The 15,110-nt window shown below is 41.8% G+C and overlaps 1 protein-coding gene across 2 annotated transcripts in view; it reads left to right on the top strand.

The window, feature by feature from the left end:
• Nucleotides 1-9,386: 9,386 nt before the first annotated feature.
• The window catches only part of PDHX (pyruvate dehydrogenase complex component X), a 47,274-nt gene continuing 41,550 nt past the window's right edge, over nt 9,387-15,110 (top strand). Inside the window, exons 1-2 of one of the 2 annotated variants that reach the window (XM_040599657.1) lie at nt 9,387-9,539; nt 9,807-10,007. In XM_040599657.1, coding sequence (XP_040455591.1) covers nt 9,410-9,539; nt 9,807-10,007 — 331 coding nt within the window. In that variant the 5' untranslated portion in view covers nt 9,387-9,409. Of the gene's footprint in view, nt 9,540-9,806; nt 10,076-15,110 lie in introns of those variants that run through there. The other variant, XM_040599658.1, reaches the window with a different exon arrangement.

The raw sequence follows: 15,110 nt of genomic DNA, 5'->3' as shown, positions 1-15,110 counted from the left end.
AAGCCTTTCCACATATTACTCTGGGGAAGTTCCTGGTGTCATAAAACAGTTACCACTTACCATTCTCCCCTCCACTTATATTTTGGGTTTTTTTTGGAAAGGAGACAGACAGGCACAGTCACCTTTTCATGGGGAAAGCCCATCTATTTACTGACAATATCAAGAGAAAGCTTTGTAATCACTAAAATGAAAATAGACATGAGGTGTTAATGTTAATTACCTATGTGCCAAAGTAACTTGAAACTGTAGCCAGACAGTCATAAAGCCATTCAAGCTTGACAAAGCTGGACTTTAGTAACGTTTGAATCTCACAGTTGTCTGTGTTAATTTAAAGCAAAGAGATCATCACGAGTAATCTACACTGGTCACTGAAACACATGTTGGCTTGCTATGCTAGTGGAGTACTGGGCAGAATCTTCAGTTGTTTCGATAAGGAAGTCAACAGTATAATAAGTTTCTAACTTTACATACGGAAAAATGAAACTCTAAACAAAGGTACTTTCATCCTTCTCAAGATGAGCTTTGATGTAAAATACAGTTCAGCATACCTGTATTCTTTCCTTTTGCACTCCTGAAGGAGCGATGTAGATTTCATTCCTAAGAAAAGTTACAGACAGGGAAAATGGATAAACAGGTTTAGAGCTCTTGATCCACTGAAAAGGAAATGGCAAATCTAGCCCTTCATAATTTAGTGACTTTCTTGCTCCTTCCATAGATTTACATGTAGATGGTTTTCAAAATAGAACTGAATCATAGAAGGGCATACGAAATCTGTAACTTGCCGTGGTACAAAACCGCGCTTTCAACTTGACAAAGAGATATGAAACATGTGTACGAAGTGCAGCCTTATTTTCCTACAAACACACAGCCTCCCCCTGCAATAATTCTAACTCAAATCCCCAGAATTCAGAATAAAAGTGGAACAAGAGAAATTGCAAGTGGACATCGATCTATGACAAAGCAGGTGACAAAACTATTACTTAAAAATTCCCAGACTACTGATAAACAGTATTAATTATCCATAGTATTCTACAATGTAAATACTTCTGGGGGTTTGTTATAACTGTGTAGTTTAAGTTTTTAACGCATTTATGTATTTCTTTGTGTTGATGAAAAGATAACAGCAATGCAACGCAATTAAATGCCTGCAATTCAAGTAGAAGTGCATCGCTTCTTGCAAGGTTTACATGAACTAACACTACAAAAAACTGATTTAAATTACGATGATTTTAAGATGACATCTAAAATATTTTCAATAATAGCAAAAAAATTTATCAGATTATCTCTCTCAATTGTAACCACTATTCAGTTTCAACAGTAACATACTAAATTCAGGAGCACAGAGACATCTAGTGAATAATTAGTCAAGTTACAGATATATTTCTGGACAAGAGCACTTAGAAGAGCAACGAAACTGGTGAAGAGTCTAGAAAATAAGTTTTATGAAAAACAGCTGAGGGAACTGGGGTTATTTGGTTTGGAGAAAAGGAGGCTGAAGGAAAACCTTACTGCTCTCTACAACTACCTGAATGGAGTTTGTAGTGAGGTGCGTGTTGGCCTCCTCTTCGAAGTGGCAAGTGATAGGATGGAACAGCCTCAGTTTGCACTGGGGAGGTTTAGATTCGGTATTAGGAAAAATTTCTTCACTGAAAGGTTTATCAAGCATTGAAGCAGGCTTCCTAGGGAGTGGTTGGGTCACCAGCCCTGGAGGTATTTACAAGATGTTTAGGCATGGCTCTTAGGGACATGGTTTAGTGGTGAACTTGGCAGCGTTAGGTTCATGGTTGGACTTGATGACCTTAAGAGCTTTTCCAACCTATATGATTTTAAGATTCTAACTCTTCCAAAACCACAACTTTTAAGGTGATGTATTCTTCATAGTAGTAAAATGGCTGTGAAGCACATCAAAATGTGGCTTTATCATATTTGTAGGTTTTAACATTCATGAATTAACACTGCCAATACTGCATTAATTTAGTCTTACTTCCTTTACGTAAGCAAGTTGATTGAGAGTGCAACGTATTGAAAAACCAAGTGATAATTTGGTTACTAATGAAAGACATGCATTTTTTCTTAAAACATTTTTTTTTATTTTTTAGAAATTAATCACAAAAGGAAAATCTCATTATGAAATACAGTCTTTGAAATACAGCACAACTGACAAAGAATTCTAGATACATTTTTAATATACTATCCCATGTCCAAATTGGCATTTTTGTTGAGTAGCAGATATGAACTGCACAGTGAGTACTGCTGAGTAGGATTACCTGGTAAGACCAGCTGTCAGAATTTCAGTCAAATTTTAATTTTCTTTCACTGTTTCCTATATAACAATTCTAAGCTAGTCTGATGTCTGCCTGGTAGCTATTGATTTTGAAACAGATACTGTTACTGTACATATAAAACAGTACAGCCACATAGATTACTATTCCTAGACCACGTACAATATTGGTATCAACTCAAATATGTATTTCAGTGTAGTCTGACCAACCAAGTTATAGAACTGCTGAGGAAAATTGTACTACTGTGTCAGTGTATTCTCTGTTGATGCCATTGTCTTGCACAACCAAAATGAAATGCACTGAAATGATGGAGAAAATAGGTTACATTTAGCTACTGATGAGAAGTTAGCGCTAGAAAGCTCTTTCCATAGACAAAGAACTTTAGAAACAAGAATCAACCCTCTTATCATTCCTCTCATTATTATTATTGCGACTGCTTTGCTTGCAAAATCAAGAAAGGAAGTGAAATGACCTGCACAAAGCCCCATTAGAACAGCACAAGTACTAGCATTTAGAGGCTTCATATATATATGGCATGTATTTGAATAGCAATGGCTGTTTGCGTCTGCATACAAGTGTATGTCAGAAAAATGAGAACAGACACTTTCAAGGGTCACAGCACCTGTGACTGGGGACAGAATTGCAGGCGCTGTGCAAGGTCTTTTGCAGAATGAGGACTTCTCTTTTTTCAGTGGCCACTGAGAGGAGCTCTGTCTCCGTTAAAATAATGGAAAGTATGAACAGGGGGAGCCGAGCAAAGCAAAGAGGTGCTCCTTAGTAGTGGATACGCACAAAAAGTTGTTTTGCTGTTCCATGTCCTGCTTTAATTGTATCTGTTAAGAATATCTCCTTAGAAGTTACCCCAGTAGAACAGTAATTTTCTTCTTAAAGGATATGTCTTGCCTGCAAAATGTCTAGAGGGGGATTCACATCGTTCAACCACAGGCAGCTGAAAGCCATGTGCCTGATGTAATCCACTCTGAATTCCATAGTCAATGAAATGAAAAAGGGAGAATGCATTGTTCCTTAAAGACAATTAATCTACCTTAAACAAAGATAGGAAAAAGACAGAAAAAAGTCGTCACACTCTGAAGTTGGCTCTTTCCATTGAAGAGACTAAAATGACTACTTCAGACTAGCCACCTCCCTTCTATATGGTTAAATTTGGCATACTGTTCATTTCACCCTCTATCTTCTTGCTTGCTCTTGACTTTCAAACATTTTTCATGTAACTGAAACACCCCCACCGACTACTAAACACAGCCACCGTCTCTCTCTTTCTTCCATCTTTACTTACCCATGTTTCAAGCTGATTCCTCCACCAGTTCCTGTTACCCAGCCTAAACCATAAAACAGTCTACAAAGCTCAGGGATAAGATTTCTTGGATGTAACTTGTCCTAAAAATAAAGCGATAAATTAAAAAACATCAGAAGCATCACAAAACTAAGAATTTAAATTCTGAAACTGAGTTTAAAGGGGTAGTATAATCATACTGCAGTATGACAGTCTAATTTATACTTATGAACTTGTTACAAAATGACTACGTGTTTGCACAATGCCCCTTACAGTTTGCAGGGGCCATTCACACCTTGAAATGAACAAACAGAACTCCCAAATAAAATGCGTCTGATTAACCTTCACAGGAAAGGTCTCATCTCAAATTTATTAGAGTGCAGTGGACCATAGGTATTACACCAGCAAGATTAAGTCATAGACTAATGACACAAAAAAATAAAAATAAATGTATCTAACATTATCCATTTTTAAAAGCTCAACTAGTATTTTTTCCCATTGAATCAGTTTTCTGAAGGTTTATTTTGCTTGATTTAAAAAATTTCAGTAGAATAGATTTTATTAGTTCTGTTGTATCGTATTTTAAATAGCAGTGAAAAATGCCATAGAAAACAGGCAAATTGTTTGATGAACTTCAAGTTCCTACATTTTTGCAACATGAGGTTACCTCACATGCAGTTTAGCCAGAAGGCAAACTGCACTGTTGTAATCTTTCAGAAGTAAAAGTTCTTACATTTTTCCATATTCCATTGTTTACTAGATCAATAAATATATCTATACCTATCTAGTAACCAAAGCTTACCTGTAGTGTCAGAGATTCATTCATAGTTAATCTAAAACCGAATGGCTTTAGAGTACAAGCCAAAACTATTTATTGGAAATCCTAAACATTACTCTGCACTGAACATATAAAACTAAGAAAGCTACATCTAACAGGTCTTTGATAAGCGAGTACTACATTGGAAAATTAAAAATTCGGGATGCTGGAATCATTTACATGAGAAATATAACCAGTATACACAGAGAAAGCCGTGAGATGCTACTTTTCATACTGTGTGCTTGAATTCATGCATCTGTATGTTATCTCGAGTATTTCTTTTAGCTTATCTGAGAGCATAAAAAGCCAGTCTTCCCACATTTACCCCTAAAAATAAAAATGATTTGTGCTTTCACAAAGATCCTGACACAACTGAACCCATCAAGTAAGGAATTAAACAGTACAGAAGCAGAGCAGTGATTGTATTTATCTCTCCGGGACAGAGTAAGATTTCCACCTACATTACCACAGTAATACAGCTGGTTTTGTTTCTTACATGGGTGTGTGACAGAAATCAGCAATTAATCACCACATGTGTGCTCCTTGCATTGTTTTCAACAGAAAAATGGATTAGTTTTAGGAAGGCTAAACCTTTAGCTCACCAAATACAGTAGCCCTCTACTGCAGCCAACTCTCACATAATTCTTTTCATATACATGTTAAGTCTGATCAAGTACTTGGAACCTGAATTTAATAGTGTAGCACCATATTCTTTGACGGCACTTGTTTCTGAAGCAATTAGCTTTAAAGAACTGGGATTCAGTTCAGAAGCTATTGTTGCCTGCTATGATTTTGTTTCTATTATTTACAGTGTCTTAATATATTAAAAATGTTTATTCAAGTGATAGAAACAAGACTGTAACCAGTACTCCCAGAAACTTACGTAAGAAGTTAAGATTTTTAAAGCACCACGAACCTTTACCAGTTCACTTCACCTGCCTGAAACAAACAGAACACCACATACAAGAGCATATGAAGGCAAAAGACCCCAGGCCAAATATGCAAACCTCTATATTTACAGTGAAAAAGCTCTGAAATCTTCCCCATTCACAAGCTGAAAATGAAACCACTGCTTTCCAGCTTTTTGCCACTGAAATTAGTAATATATATCAAGTATGATCGGAGTAATTAAGCATTCCTCAAATACTAATGACTCTGAAATGTACTATGAATCTGAAAATATTCACCCATGTGTCATATGTTTACAAATACAAACCAAGCACATACTATGTGCAACTCACAGGTCCCTGTTTTGTTGTTCTGATTTATTTATACAGAATTAATGGCTTTACATAACTTTTATCTATTCACTTGTCATGAAACGACGTCCCACAGTATCCTCTTTTGACTCTTACTCAAAATTACATCACTGTCTATTTGTAACCTATATATTACACCAACATTTTTCATTTCAAATAAAAATTATGTCTTTTCTACCTTTGATGGAATAACCTTATATTTACCAGGTTTATAATGCTATTATTTATTGAATGTACACAGCCTTAAAAACCCTCAATTATAACACTACCACAGTTTCATATTTTCCTGTTTGATGAATCTAGACATTTACTGCAAAATTCATACTCACGGGAGAACGTGAGTGCTTTTCAACACTCTAAACCATTAAAAAGAATTTTTAAAAGTTCAAATTCAGAAGCTACTTTCACCAAGAATGTATGAAAATAAACATAATCAAGGAATTTTTACTATTTCTCTGAAGAATTCCAGGATTATAAATCAATCTTCAGAGTTTAACAGTATTTTTCCAAGATCAGTGGATACTGGTTATAACCATAAATTACCTAAACAAAAATACTACTATATTTCACATTTAAAAATCACTGATAATAAAAATGACGATTCTTTCCATTTACTAAAAAAGAGTACTTGCTGTAATAAGCCTGGGAGTGAATGTGTGAAAGCAGTAGGCAAGTCAACAGGATGACTCTTTGTCAAATCTCAGTTAGCAGTACTTTTAAATCTGATTTTGAAGTTGGACTACAGGTGCTGTTGGTTATCTTTCTTTACCTCTCTAATTCAGGATCTGGCCCACTAGTTTTCTGATACAGCTAACATGAACAATTCAGTTTCTTTGCTGCTATGCTGTTACCATCTTAGCCCAAGTTTCTACATGTTGTTAGGTATGAAGGAAAACTTGACAAATTTCCATGAACTTTTTTCAATCCATTAAATTATTCTTTTGAAAACATTTTTGCTGGTAACTTTCTAAACAGAAAGTATTCACTGAAAATGTAGAATATTTCCTACAGTAAAATATTTTCAAAAAATTATTACTGAATTCTGCAAGACTGTGGTTGCTCAAGGAAAATTAGCTTTCTCCTATTTTATTCAAATTACTGTCTCTAATGTGATTTAAAAAACAAAATAAAATGAACCCACCCTCCCAATGCAAAACTCCACAAAACAATGGGGATCTAATATCATGGAGATCAAAGTGGACCCAGACGACTTGTGGAACGAACACATGTGTAAAAGTTTTGGGGATAATTTTCAGAAAGTGTAAAACTGAACTACAATGTGGACATTTTCAGATATTACAGTAAATAAGCAGTGCCTGAAATATGTATCTCCCTTTCATAAATTGCTTAGAAATCATGTATTTTCCTCACCAATAAGCACAGACTGCATGAAATCATACTGTTGATATGTCATACTGCCAAGTACTAAATAATGATGAGGTTTCTCTGAACAGCTGTGTAGCGATAAGTTTGATGTGGAAAAACAGATATACGCTACCCTGTATACATAAAGTACTGTTAATAAGCTGATAGATTTCTGTTTAAAATCTCTTTAGCATAGAAATGGATCAAATCAACTTTTTTAAAGGATCGTGACATTATTTTTGCTATTTTGGTTTATTTTCTGCAACACCTTTAGTACCACACAAGGATTCTATAATGCAAAAAAGAGGGGGTTTTAGGTGAAAAAAAGCAATAATGGTAAGGAAGAGAGAGGAAAGCAATGTGGTGACGGTTCCTACTCTACTTAATAGCCTCAGACTGTCAAGTTTTTATAGCAAGTACAGACCTCCAACTGAAACCGATCATTTATGGTGTGCCTTTTTTATGTTTTGATTTTTTTATTACAACAATTAGAAGCTTTAATAGTTTTTTTTTTAAATGACAAGCGATCAGCTGCTCCACTGCTCAGCTTAGTCATTTAGGCCCGTGAAAGAAACTTCCCAAGAGAAATGTTTGTTTAGTAGCAGAAACCTACATTGGTGGAGGGTATTCTGCTAACACCCACGGAATAAAGAGAACAAAAGCAAAAAAGTAAGTAGCACATACCAAAACTGGTAGGCAGGTAGTTACTTAGTACCGATACTTTTGCTGAAACGTTAAGAAACAACGTGGTGTTGTCACTGTTCTCTCTCCCCCCACCCCGAAACCACAGTGACTCTGAAGTTGAAGACTGAGTGATCCTTGATGGTCTAAAGTAAGACTGTAAGACTCAAGCAAAGGGGAAGCAGGATTTTGTGAGCCCATCAAGATTGTCTCCTGGTCCTTAGAATCACAGCAAGCAGAAGCTTTGCCTAATGCAGCCTCTCGGAACAGACAGACCACTTGCACCTTGTTGCAGTTGCTATAGGGGGTTGTTATGCCACAGGAAAATGCTTCCAGTTGGCATCGGACTCGCAGAACCGGGTGTGTGGAGGCAGTGGCAGCAGCGTGGGAGAAACAGGCATGGGTGCAAGCCAGCGGCAGTGGTTCTGAGGCAGGAGACAGGGAAGGTGAAGTGATGGAGATGGTAGCCTGGGGTAAGTTTGACAAGGTTTGGAAGCTTCTACTTTAACATCATCTTTAAACCCTCCAATGACAGTGAGTCACAACCTCCTCAGGCAACCTGTTTAACTGTCCCTGGCTAGAAATATTTGCCTAACGCCTAACCTAAACCTTGCTTGCTGAAACTGAAGCTCGTTATCTCATACCAAACAGTTACGGACCTAAAGACAACATTCCTCCCTTTCATCTCTGTGACAACATTTTACATACCAAGCCAATTCCATCTGCTCCTCTTCCCACCCACCTCCCCCTTTTCTTTGACTAAGCGCATTCCTTCCCGACAGAGCAGTTATCTAACCTGCCGCTGATTCTCATCTCCCTGTTGTGGGTCCGCATTGTTCTCGAGGCTTGGGCTGGTCTCTTGACCAGTTCCACATACAAACTGGGCAGGTATTGCAAACCTTGCCCAGGAGATGCTCCCGTACGCTGTAAGCCAGGGGTCCTCAAACTTTTTAAGCAGGGGGCCGGCGCGCGGATGCAGTGGCAGGCAGCCATCTGCGGCTGCTTGGTTCCCCCCCAGCCCCCGGCGGGGGGTGTGTGTGTCTGTAAATACCGGGGGCCGGACTGAGGACCCTGGGGGGCCGTAGTTTGAGGACCCCTGCTGTAGGGCAACGTTTGCTTCACGTGATGGAGCGCAGCACTGCTGGCTGACGCTCGGGCTTATGGTGGTGAACGGCCACCAAACTACAGAAAGCTGCCAACCATCAAACACAGAAAAAAAAAAAAAAAACCACCCAAACCTAAACCAAACCTGAACTCCTCCTCCGTTACCATATATTAAAAAAAAAAAGGCCACAAGTCCTGTAATTGCGGCCAGACTGTCAGCTGGCACGTTCTGGGACGCGTAGTAAGTTTGGGAACATCTCTATGCCCTCTGCTAATTAGTAACTACGAAGGTTACTAGCTAATTGCTACGGTCGCAAGAACAGCCTCAGCAACCGCAACCCGCAGTGCCACCGTGCCTGCAGCCCGCGCCCGGGGCGACGCCGGCAGGGCCGCTGCCGATCGCCGTGCCGTGCCGTGCAGTGCCGCGCCGCTGGGGCAGCCCCTCCGGCCGGCGGGGAGCGGCGGGGCCGGGCCCGCATGGCGCAGATGGCGGCCCCGCGCCGCCGGAACGGGACGCTGCCCCAGGACCGGGCGCGCGCCCCGCCCGCCCCTGCGACGCCCGCGCGCGGCCCCCGTTACCTGCGCGGCATCGCTGGCGCGGGCCGCCATGGCGCCGGGCGGCGCGGGGGTCCTTCGGCGGGGCCGCGCGGGTGCCTGCCCCCAGCGGTGGGGCATCGGCCCGGGCGGGGCCTGCCGCGGGCAGCCGGGCTGGGTGGCGAGACCAGGCGCCGCGCCAGGTCGGGAGGGCAGGGCAGGGCCGGTAGCGGGCGCACGCCGCGGTCAGGCAGGGCCGGGAGGGGCGCCACGGTGGCGGGCATTGGCTCGTACCTGGGGCGGTAGGGGCGCTCGGCCCGAGCCGGCGAGCGGCTGGTGCCGCGGGAGGGCTCCCCGCCGCGCTAGGCGCGGGCAGGCGGCCAGCGGCAGGGCAGGGGGCGCCGGTGAAGCCGGTGTTCCGCGCTGAGGTGGCCCGGCAGTGGGAGGTGTGCCGCTTTTTTTCTGCTCAGGCACCGAGAGAGACAGCCCCGGCGCTGGGGGGGGCAGCCAAGGGCGGAGAAGCAAGATGGCAGCTTCCTTGTGGCTGAGCTGCGGCGGCAAGGGCGCGGTGGCGAGGCTGCTGCTGCGGGGGCGGCCAGCTCTGCGCGCTGGCGGACTTTCCCCCCATCGAGGCGGCTGGAGGGGCCTGCATGAGACCCGCGAGCTGCTGGGTGAGTGCCGGGCTGGGTCCTGCACCCCTCGTTGTTAGTCGGAGGCCTGTGCCGTCGGCCTGCTGCAGGTGTGTGGGGAGGGCTTGGGGCGTTCGGTGCGGGATGGGGATGGGTGGCGCTGGGCGAGAAGTAAAAGCCGTGCAAGGTGGTGGTAGGGTGCGAGGGCCCGGTGTTACCGGGTGGGTGTGTGCGGTGGCAGGGCCCTTGGTGCCCTGAGCAGAAGCTGAACAGCAGCGGCCGATGGGGAGGGGGGCGGCCGGGCGCGGCGGGGTCGGTGTCCGGGGGTAGCGGAGGTACCGCGGGGATTCGGAGGGAGGCGAGAGCCTCGAAAGGCCCAGAAAACGTGACCACTGGGAGAAAGCTGGAGGAATTAGTCTAGAGAGGAAGACGTCGTTGGGAGATGAGGCCTTCTTCAAGTGTTGTGGATAAGGGGAGTAAAAGTGCTTACAATTGAAAATAGTCGAGTGTTTTCTAGGTGTAACAAAAGAGAAGGTATTTGGGTTTGGTTTTTTTTAAATGTTTGACAATTCCACCATTTTTCTGTCAACTTATTATTCTACAAGTAATGTTTCAAGTAGCTAGAGAAGGGCAGGGAAGCTATATTTTGTGTTATTTTTTTTTAAAGGAGGAATGGAGTTTGACTTTCATAATTGCTTGTCTAGCGTACATTGCTACATAGAAGTCAGCCTATAAGTTGTGGCAACAGCCTTTCAAGATACTTTTTCTGGTCTCAGGAGTTTGTTGTTACGGAATTACTAGGTGGATCTTCTACTTACTACTTCCTTTGTCTCTGAAGTGTGGGAAGAGTTTTAGTGCCCAAATTAAACGTGATTTGTTTTCTTTCCCTACTTGATCTGTTAGTTACAGCTTGTAAGACATTTAAACAGTAATCAGGTACATCGTTAATAGGTACTGGTGTGATATGGAGCTTAAAATACCTGAACTCCTTGGGGTTTAAGTGCACTTATAATGAAGTGAGCTCTTGCTAACCTTGTGTCATAAAAATAGGTGCATTTTACCAGAAAACTCGGTAGTAGTTTAGAGACTTGTTAATGGTTGTGCTTTAGATCTCAGTACACCCTTCTTTCCAGCACTGGTTGTCTTTTGCTTTGCAGCATGAACATATTTTTCTTTGCAAAACTGTGTATAATATAACAAAGCTGTGTATAATATAAGGAAGGCTATCCCTGTTCTTGAAACAAATGTTATTTAATTTCAAATTTTATTAGAAAGCTATTGCTTCATTCTTCATAAAGTATATGTTTGTCTTTTTGTCAGATGCAGGGTTAGCTAGCTCTGCGTTAGTCTTATTATCTAACTCCTTAAAGACTTCTTGTCTATGGTCCTCCTAGGCGATCTGTTATAGTCTGTATATCTTCATGGTGAGAAAGGCTTATTTAATACATAGCTGGACTAAAGTTATTAATTTTAGATGTGGAATCTTTTTCTTCCTTACAGTAAGCTTTTGGTATTAAGGTGGATATATCACACATTTAACATGTTCAGGCTTTCCTCATTGACTTACTTCTTTGAACCCTCTTGGTATTCCTGACTGCTTTTAAGGTGGTGCATATCTCGGTGACACCATTCTTCTTAAATGTTTACTGTAGCCTCTAAAAAGAAAACAAAGAGAAAACTCATAACTTCTCTTGTAAAATACAGCTCTTCTGGACATGAAACTCGCTCTTGGTTCCTAGTTTGAGAGTTTAAAGTTAAGTCAGTATTATTTTAGCATTAGTCTTATTTCTCCACATGTATGTTTCTGAAAATACCACTGTTTGAAAAAGTATTGGCTCATGTGGATCTAGTTTTTGTTGTGTCGCTTCAGTTTTTTGCTTTTTTATATGTTTCTGTCCCTCTCTGTGGTGGTGATACAATAGGGAGAAAGATGTTTTGCATAGTCAGAACTATTAATTCAGAATTGAATTCCTAGTTTGTTGGTTGCAAGGAAGAAAGAAAAATAGAATGAACGTTTATGTGAGAGGTCTGTCAATTTTTCTGTGTTTTTAATATTTCTTAATCTTATAATTGATACCAGGTTGGAGTAAATCTTGCAGTTCTCTACTGGCTACAGAATATGGTTTAGGAAGTCACGAAATCTCTCTCCAGTGGGGCACTTAAGGCATTGTCTTCAGTTCATTGCAGTTCTGTTGGTTTGACAATGCTGTAGCTATTTTCCATATCAAAGTATGTTAAAAAGAGGCATTGAACCTGTGTTAGGCTGAATAAGTTTAAGTACAAAATTCACTGTCAATGGGATTCTTCAATTGTAGTTAACGGGATATTACAGAGGTCTGCTGGTCTGCTCTCCTCTTAAAGTGCTGCTCTTCAGTCTGATAGCCTAAGCATGCATTGAATCTCTTCGTGGAGAAGGAAGGAGGCAGAAACATCGTGCCAAGACTCAACTGGATTCGTAAAATATGTCACCAAGAACAAATTCTCTTGGATACACAGATTTTCTTCAAACTAGCAGCTACAGCTTATGTGAAGTTTTTTTAAGCCTTACAATAAAATAGATTAAAAATGTATGTAACTCCTGTGTGGGACAATACAGCAGAATTTCAAATGCTAACGCTTAGCAGCTATAAGTAAGCTGGTGTTGTCTTTTTAAATTAAGACCTGTGGTGTGGTGGGTTTTTTTTGTTTGAATCCATTTGGGAAACAAAATGTTTCCACATGTGCATTGTTTTGTAACTTAAGCAGTATGTTGAACTTGCAGTGAACAGTTTAATGGAAAACATCTATGATGTTAGCAGTCATATTGCAATATGTTTTAAGTCTGCAGGGACAATTCAGACTTCTACAGCCAGATATTTCATCTTCTGAATGAAATCACTACATAGAATAGTACAATATTTATATGTAATTATGTTTTGAAGTAAAAGGTTAGCAGTCTTCTAGGTAGTAGTAAACGTCATTACCTGCAGCTTGCAAGGCCTTGTATGCAGCATCTTCAGCGAAAGTGGAACATAGGGATAGTTTATTTTTATTACAATTTCTAAATATACTTGTAGATTTGTGAGGATAGAATTACACTGAAGTGTGTCCATAGGTTGAGAAGAGAAAGAAGGCTATTTGAGTTACAACATAAAGCATGAGACTAGAAGTGGAAAGATGGATGTTCTTTCGTTTTGATTTGATGCAGAGTGAACTATTCCACTAGCACATCGGTGATCTGGAGATAACATTATGTATCTCATTAAGAGGGTTTATATTGTCTTGCCTGCTGAAGCAGCTGAGTAGCCATCAGTTCCCCATATCTTTCGAAACAGTAGCAGCAGAACATTGTAGCGTTTTGTTTTTGTTATTTTGTTGTGTTTTTTAAAAAAATAATTTTCCTTTAAGCTATATGATGTATTGGGCTTGCTCCAGTAGCAGGAAAACTTACCTATGTAATAATAACAAGCAGCTTTTATTACAAGCCAAATATTCTGCATAAGTGTTGAAAAGCTGGGGAAGGATGAAGGAAATTTTTATTTAGCTACGATTGTGAATACTTCTCTGATCTACTCAGTAGAGGTTTTGCCATTTCTATCTAGTGATAAGTGGGTTTATTCTGTGTGGTGTGGTTTTGTTGTAGTGTGATTGTTAGTAAGAAGTTGTTAAGTACCTGAGAACACTGTTAGCCTACTCTATTGGCTATTAAAGTCTTGTATCTTCTCGGGTCACTTTGAGATACAATTCTTGCAGTGAGGCACAATAGTATGGAAAATTGCAGTTTCTCTTTTTGAATTTTGGCACATGCTTTGATTTTTTGGATACTTTTTTCTCCTCTGTTTCCTGTTTATTTTATTTATTTTTTTATACAGTTGATGATACAAAGCAGGGAGGGATGATCCACCAGAAGGCTGCACTGCCATTCAGCGAAACCTGGACAGGCTGGAGACTTGGGCGGAGAGGAACCTAATGAAGTTCAATAAAGGCAAGTGTAGGGTCCTGCACCTGGGGAGGAACAACCTCACACACCAGTATGGGCTAGGGCTTGACCAGCTGGAAGGCAGCTCTTCCGAGAAGGACCTGGGAGTGCTGGTGGGCAGCAAGTTGCCCATGAGCCAGCAGTGAGCCCTTGTGGCCAAGGAGGCCCATGGGACCCTGGGGTGCATCAGAAGCAGTGTGGCCAGCAGGTCAAGGGAAGTGATCCTCCCCCTCTGCTCTGCCCTGGTGGGGCTGCATCTGGAGTGCCGTGTCTAGTTGTGGGCTCCCCAGTTCAAGAGACACATGGAACCACTGGAGAAGGTCCAGAGGGCTACAAAGATGATTATGGGGACTGGAGCATCTCCCTTGTGAGGAAAGGCTGAGAGATGTTTCTTCATAGGAGAGGTACATGTTCCATCCCTCTGACTATCTTTATGGGCCTCCTCTGGACCTGCTCCAACAGGTCCCTGTCTTTCATGTACCAAGGACCGCAGAGCTATATACAGTACTCCTAGTGGGGTCTCACCAGAGCAGATTAGAGGGGCAGAATTACTTCCCTCAAGAGACTGACCATGCTTCTTTTAATGTTTCCCAGGATACAGTTGGCTTTCTAGGCTGTGAGTGCACATTGTTGGTTCATGGCCAATTTTTCATGCGTCGGTACCGCAAGTCCTTCTTGGCAGTGCTGCTCACAATCCCTTCATCCCCCAGCCTGTAGTGATACTGGGGGTTTCTCTGACCCAGGTCCAGGACCTTGCACCTGGCCTTGTTGAATCTCATGAAGTTCACATGGGCTGCTTCTTGAGCTTGTGCTGGTCCCTCTGGATGGCATCCCATCCCTCAGGTGTGCCAACTGCACCACTCACCTTGGTGTCATCTGCAAACTTGCTGAGAGTGCATCCCACTGTCTGTATCATTGATGAAGATATTGAACAGTACTGGTCCCAATGTGGACCCCTGAGGGGCACCACTCATCACCCGTCTTTATCTGGACGTGGAGCCATTGACCACTACCCTCTGGATGTGGCCATCCAGCCAATTCCTCAGTCACCAAACAGTCCACCCATGGAATCCATAGCTCCCCAGTTTAGAGAGAAGGGTGTTGTGGGGGATTGTGCCTTACAGAAGTGCAGATAGGCAGCATCTGTAGCTCTTCCCTTGTGCCCTGAGGTAGTCACTCCAGCGTAG

This window comes from Falco naumanni, chromosome 7 (assembly GCF_017639655.2).
Source record: "Falco naumanni isolate bFalNau1 chromosome 7, bFalNau1.pat, whole genome shotgun sequence".
In the NCBI taxonomy this organism is placed as follows: Eukaryota; Metazoa; Chordata; class Aves; order Falconiformes; family Falconidae; genus Falco; species Falco naumanni.
Note: the sequence above shows the minus strand (reverse complement) of the source record. Positions and strands in the feature narration are given on the sequence as shown.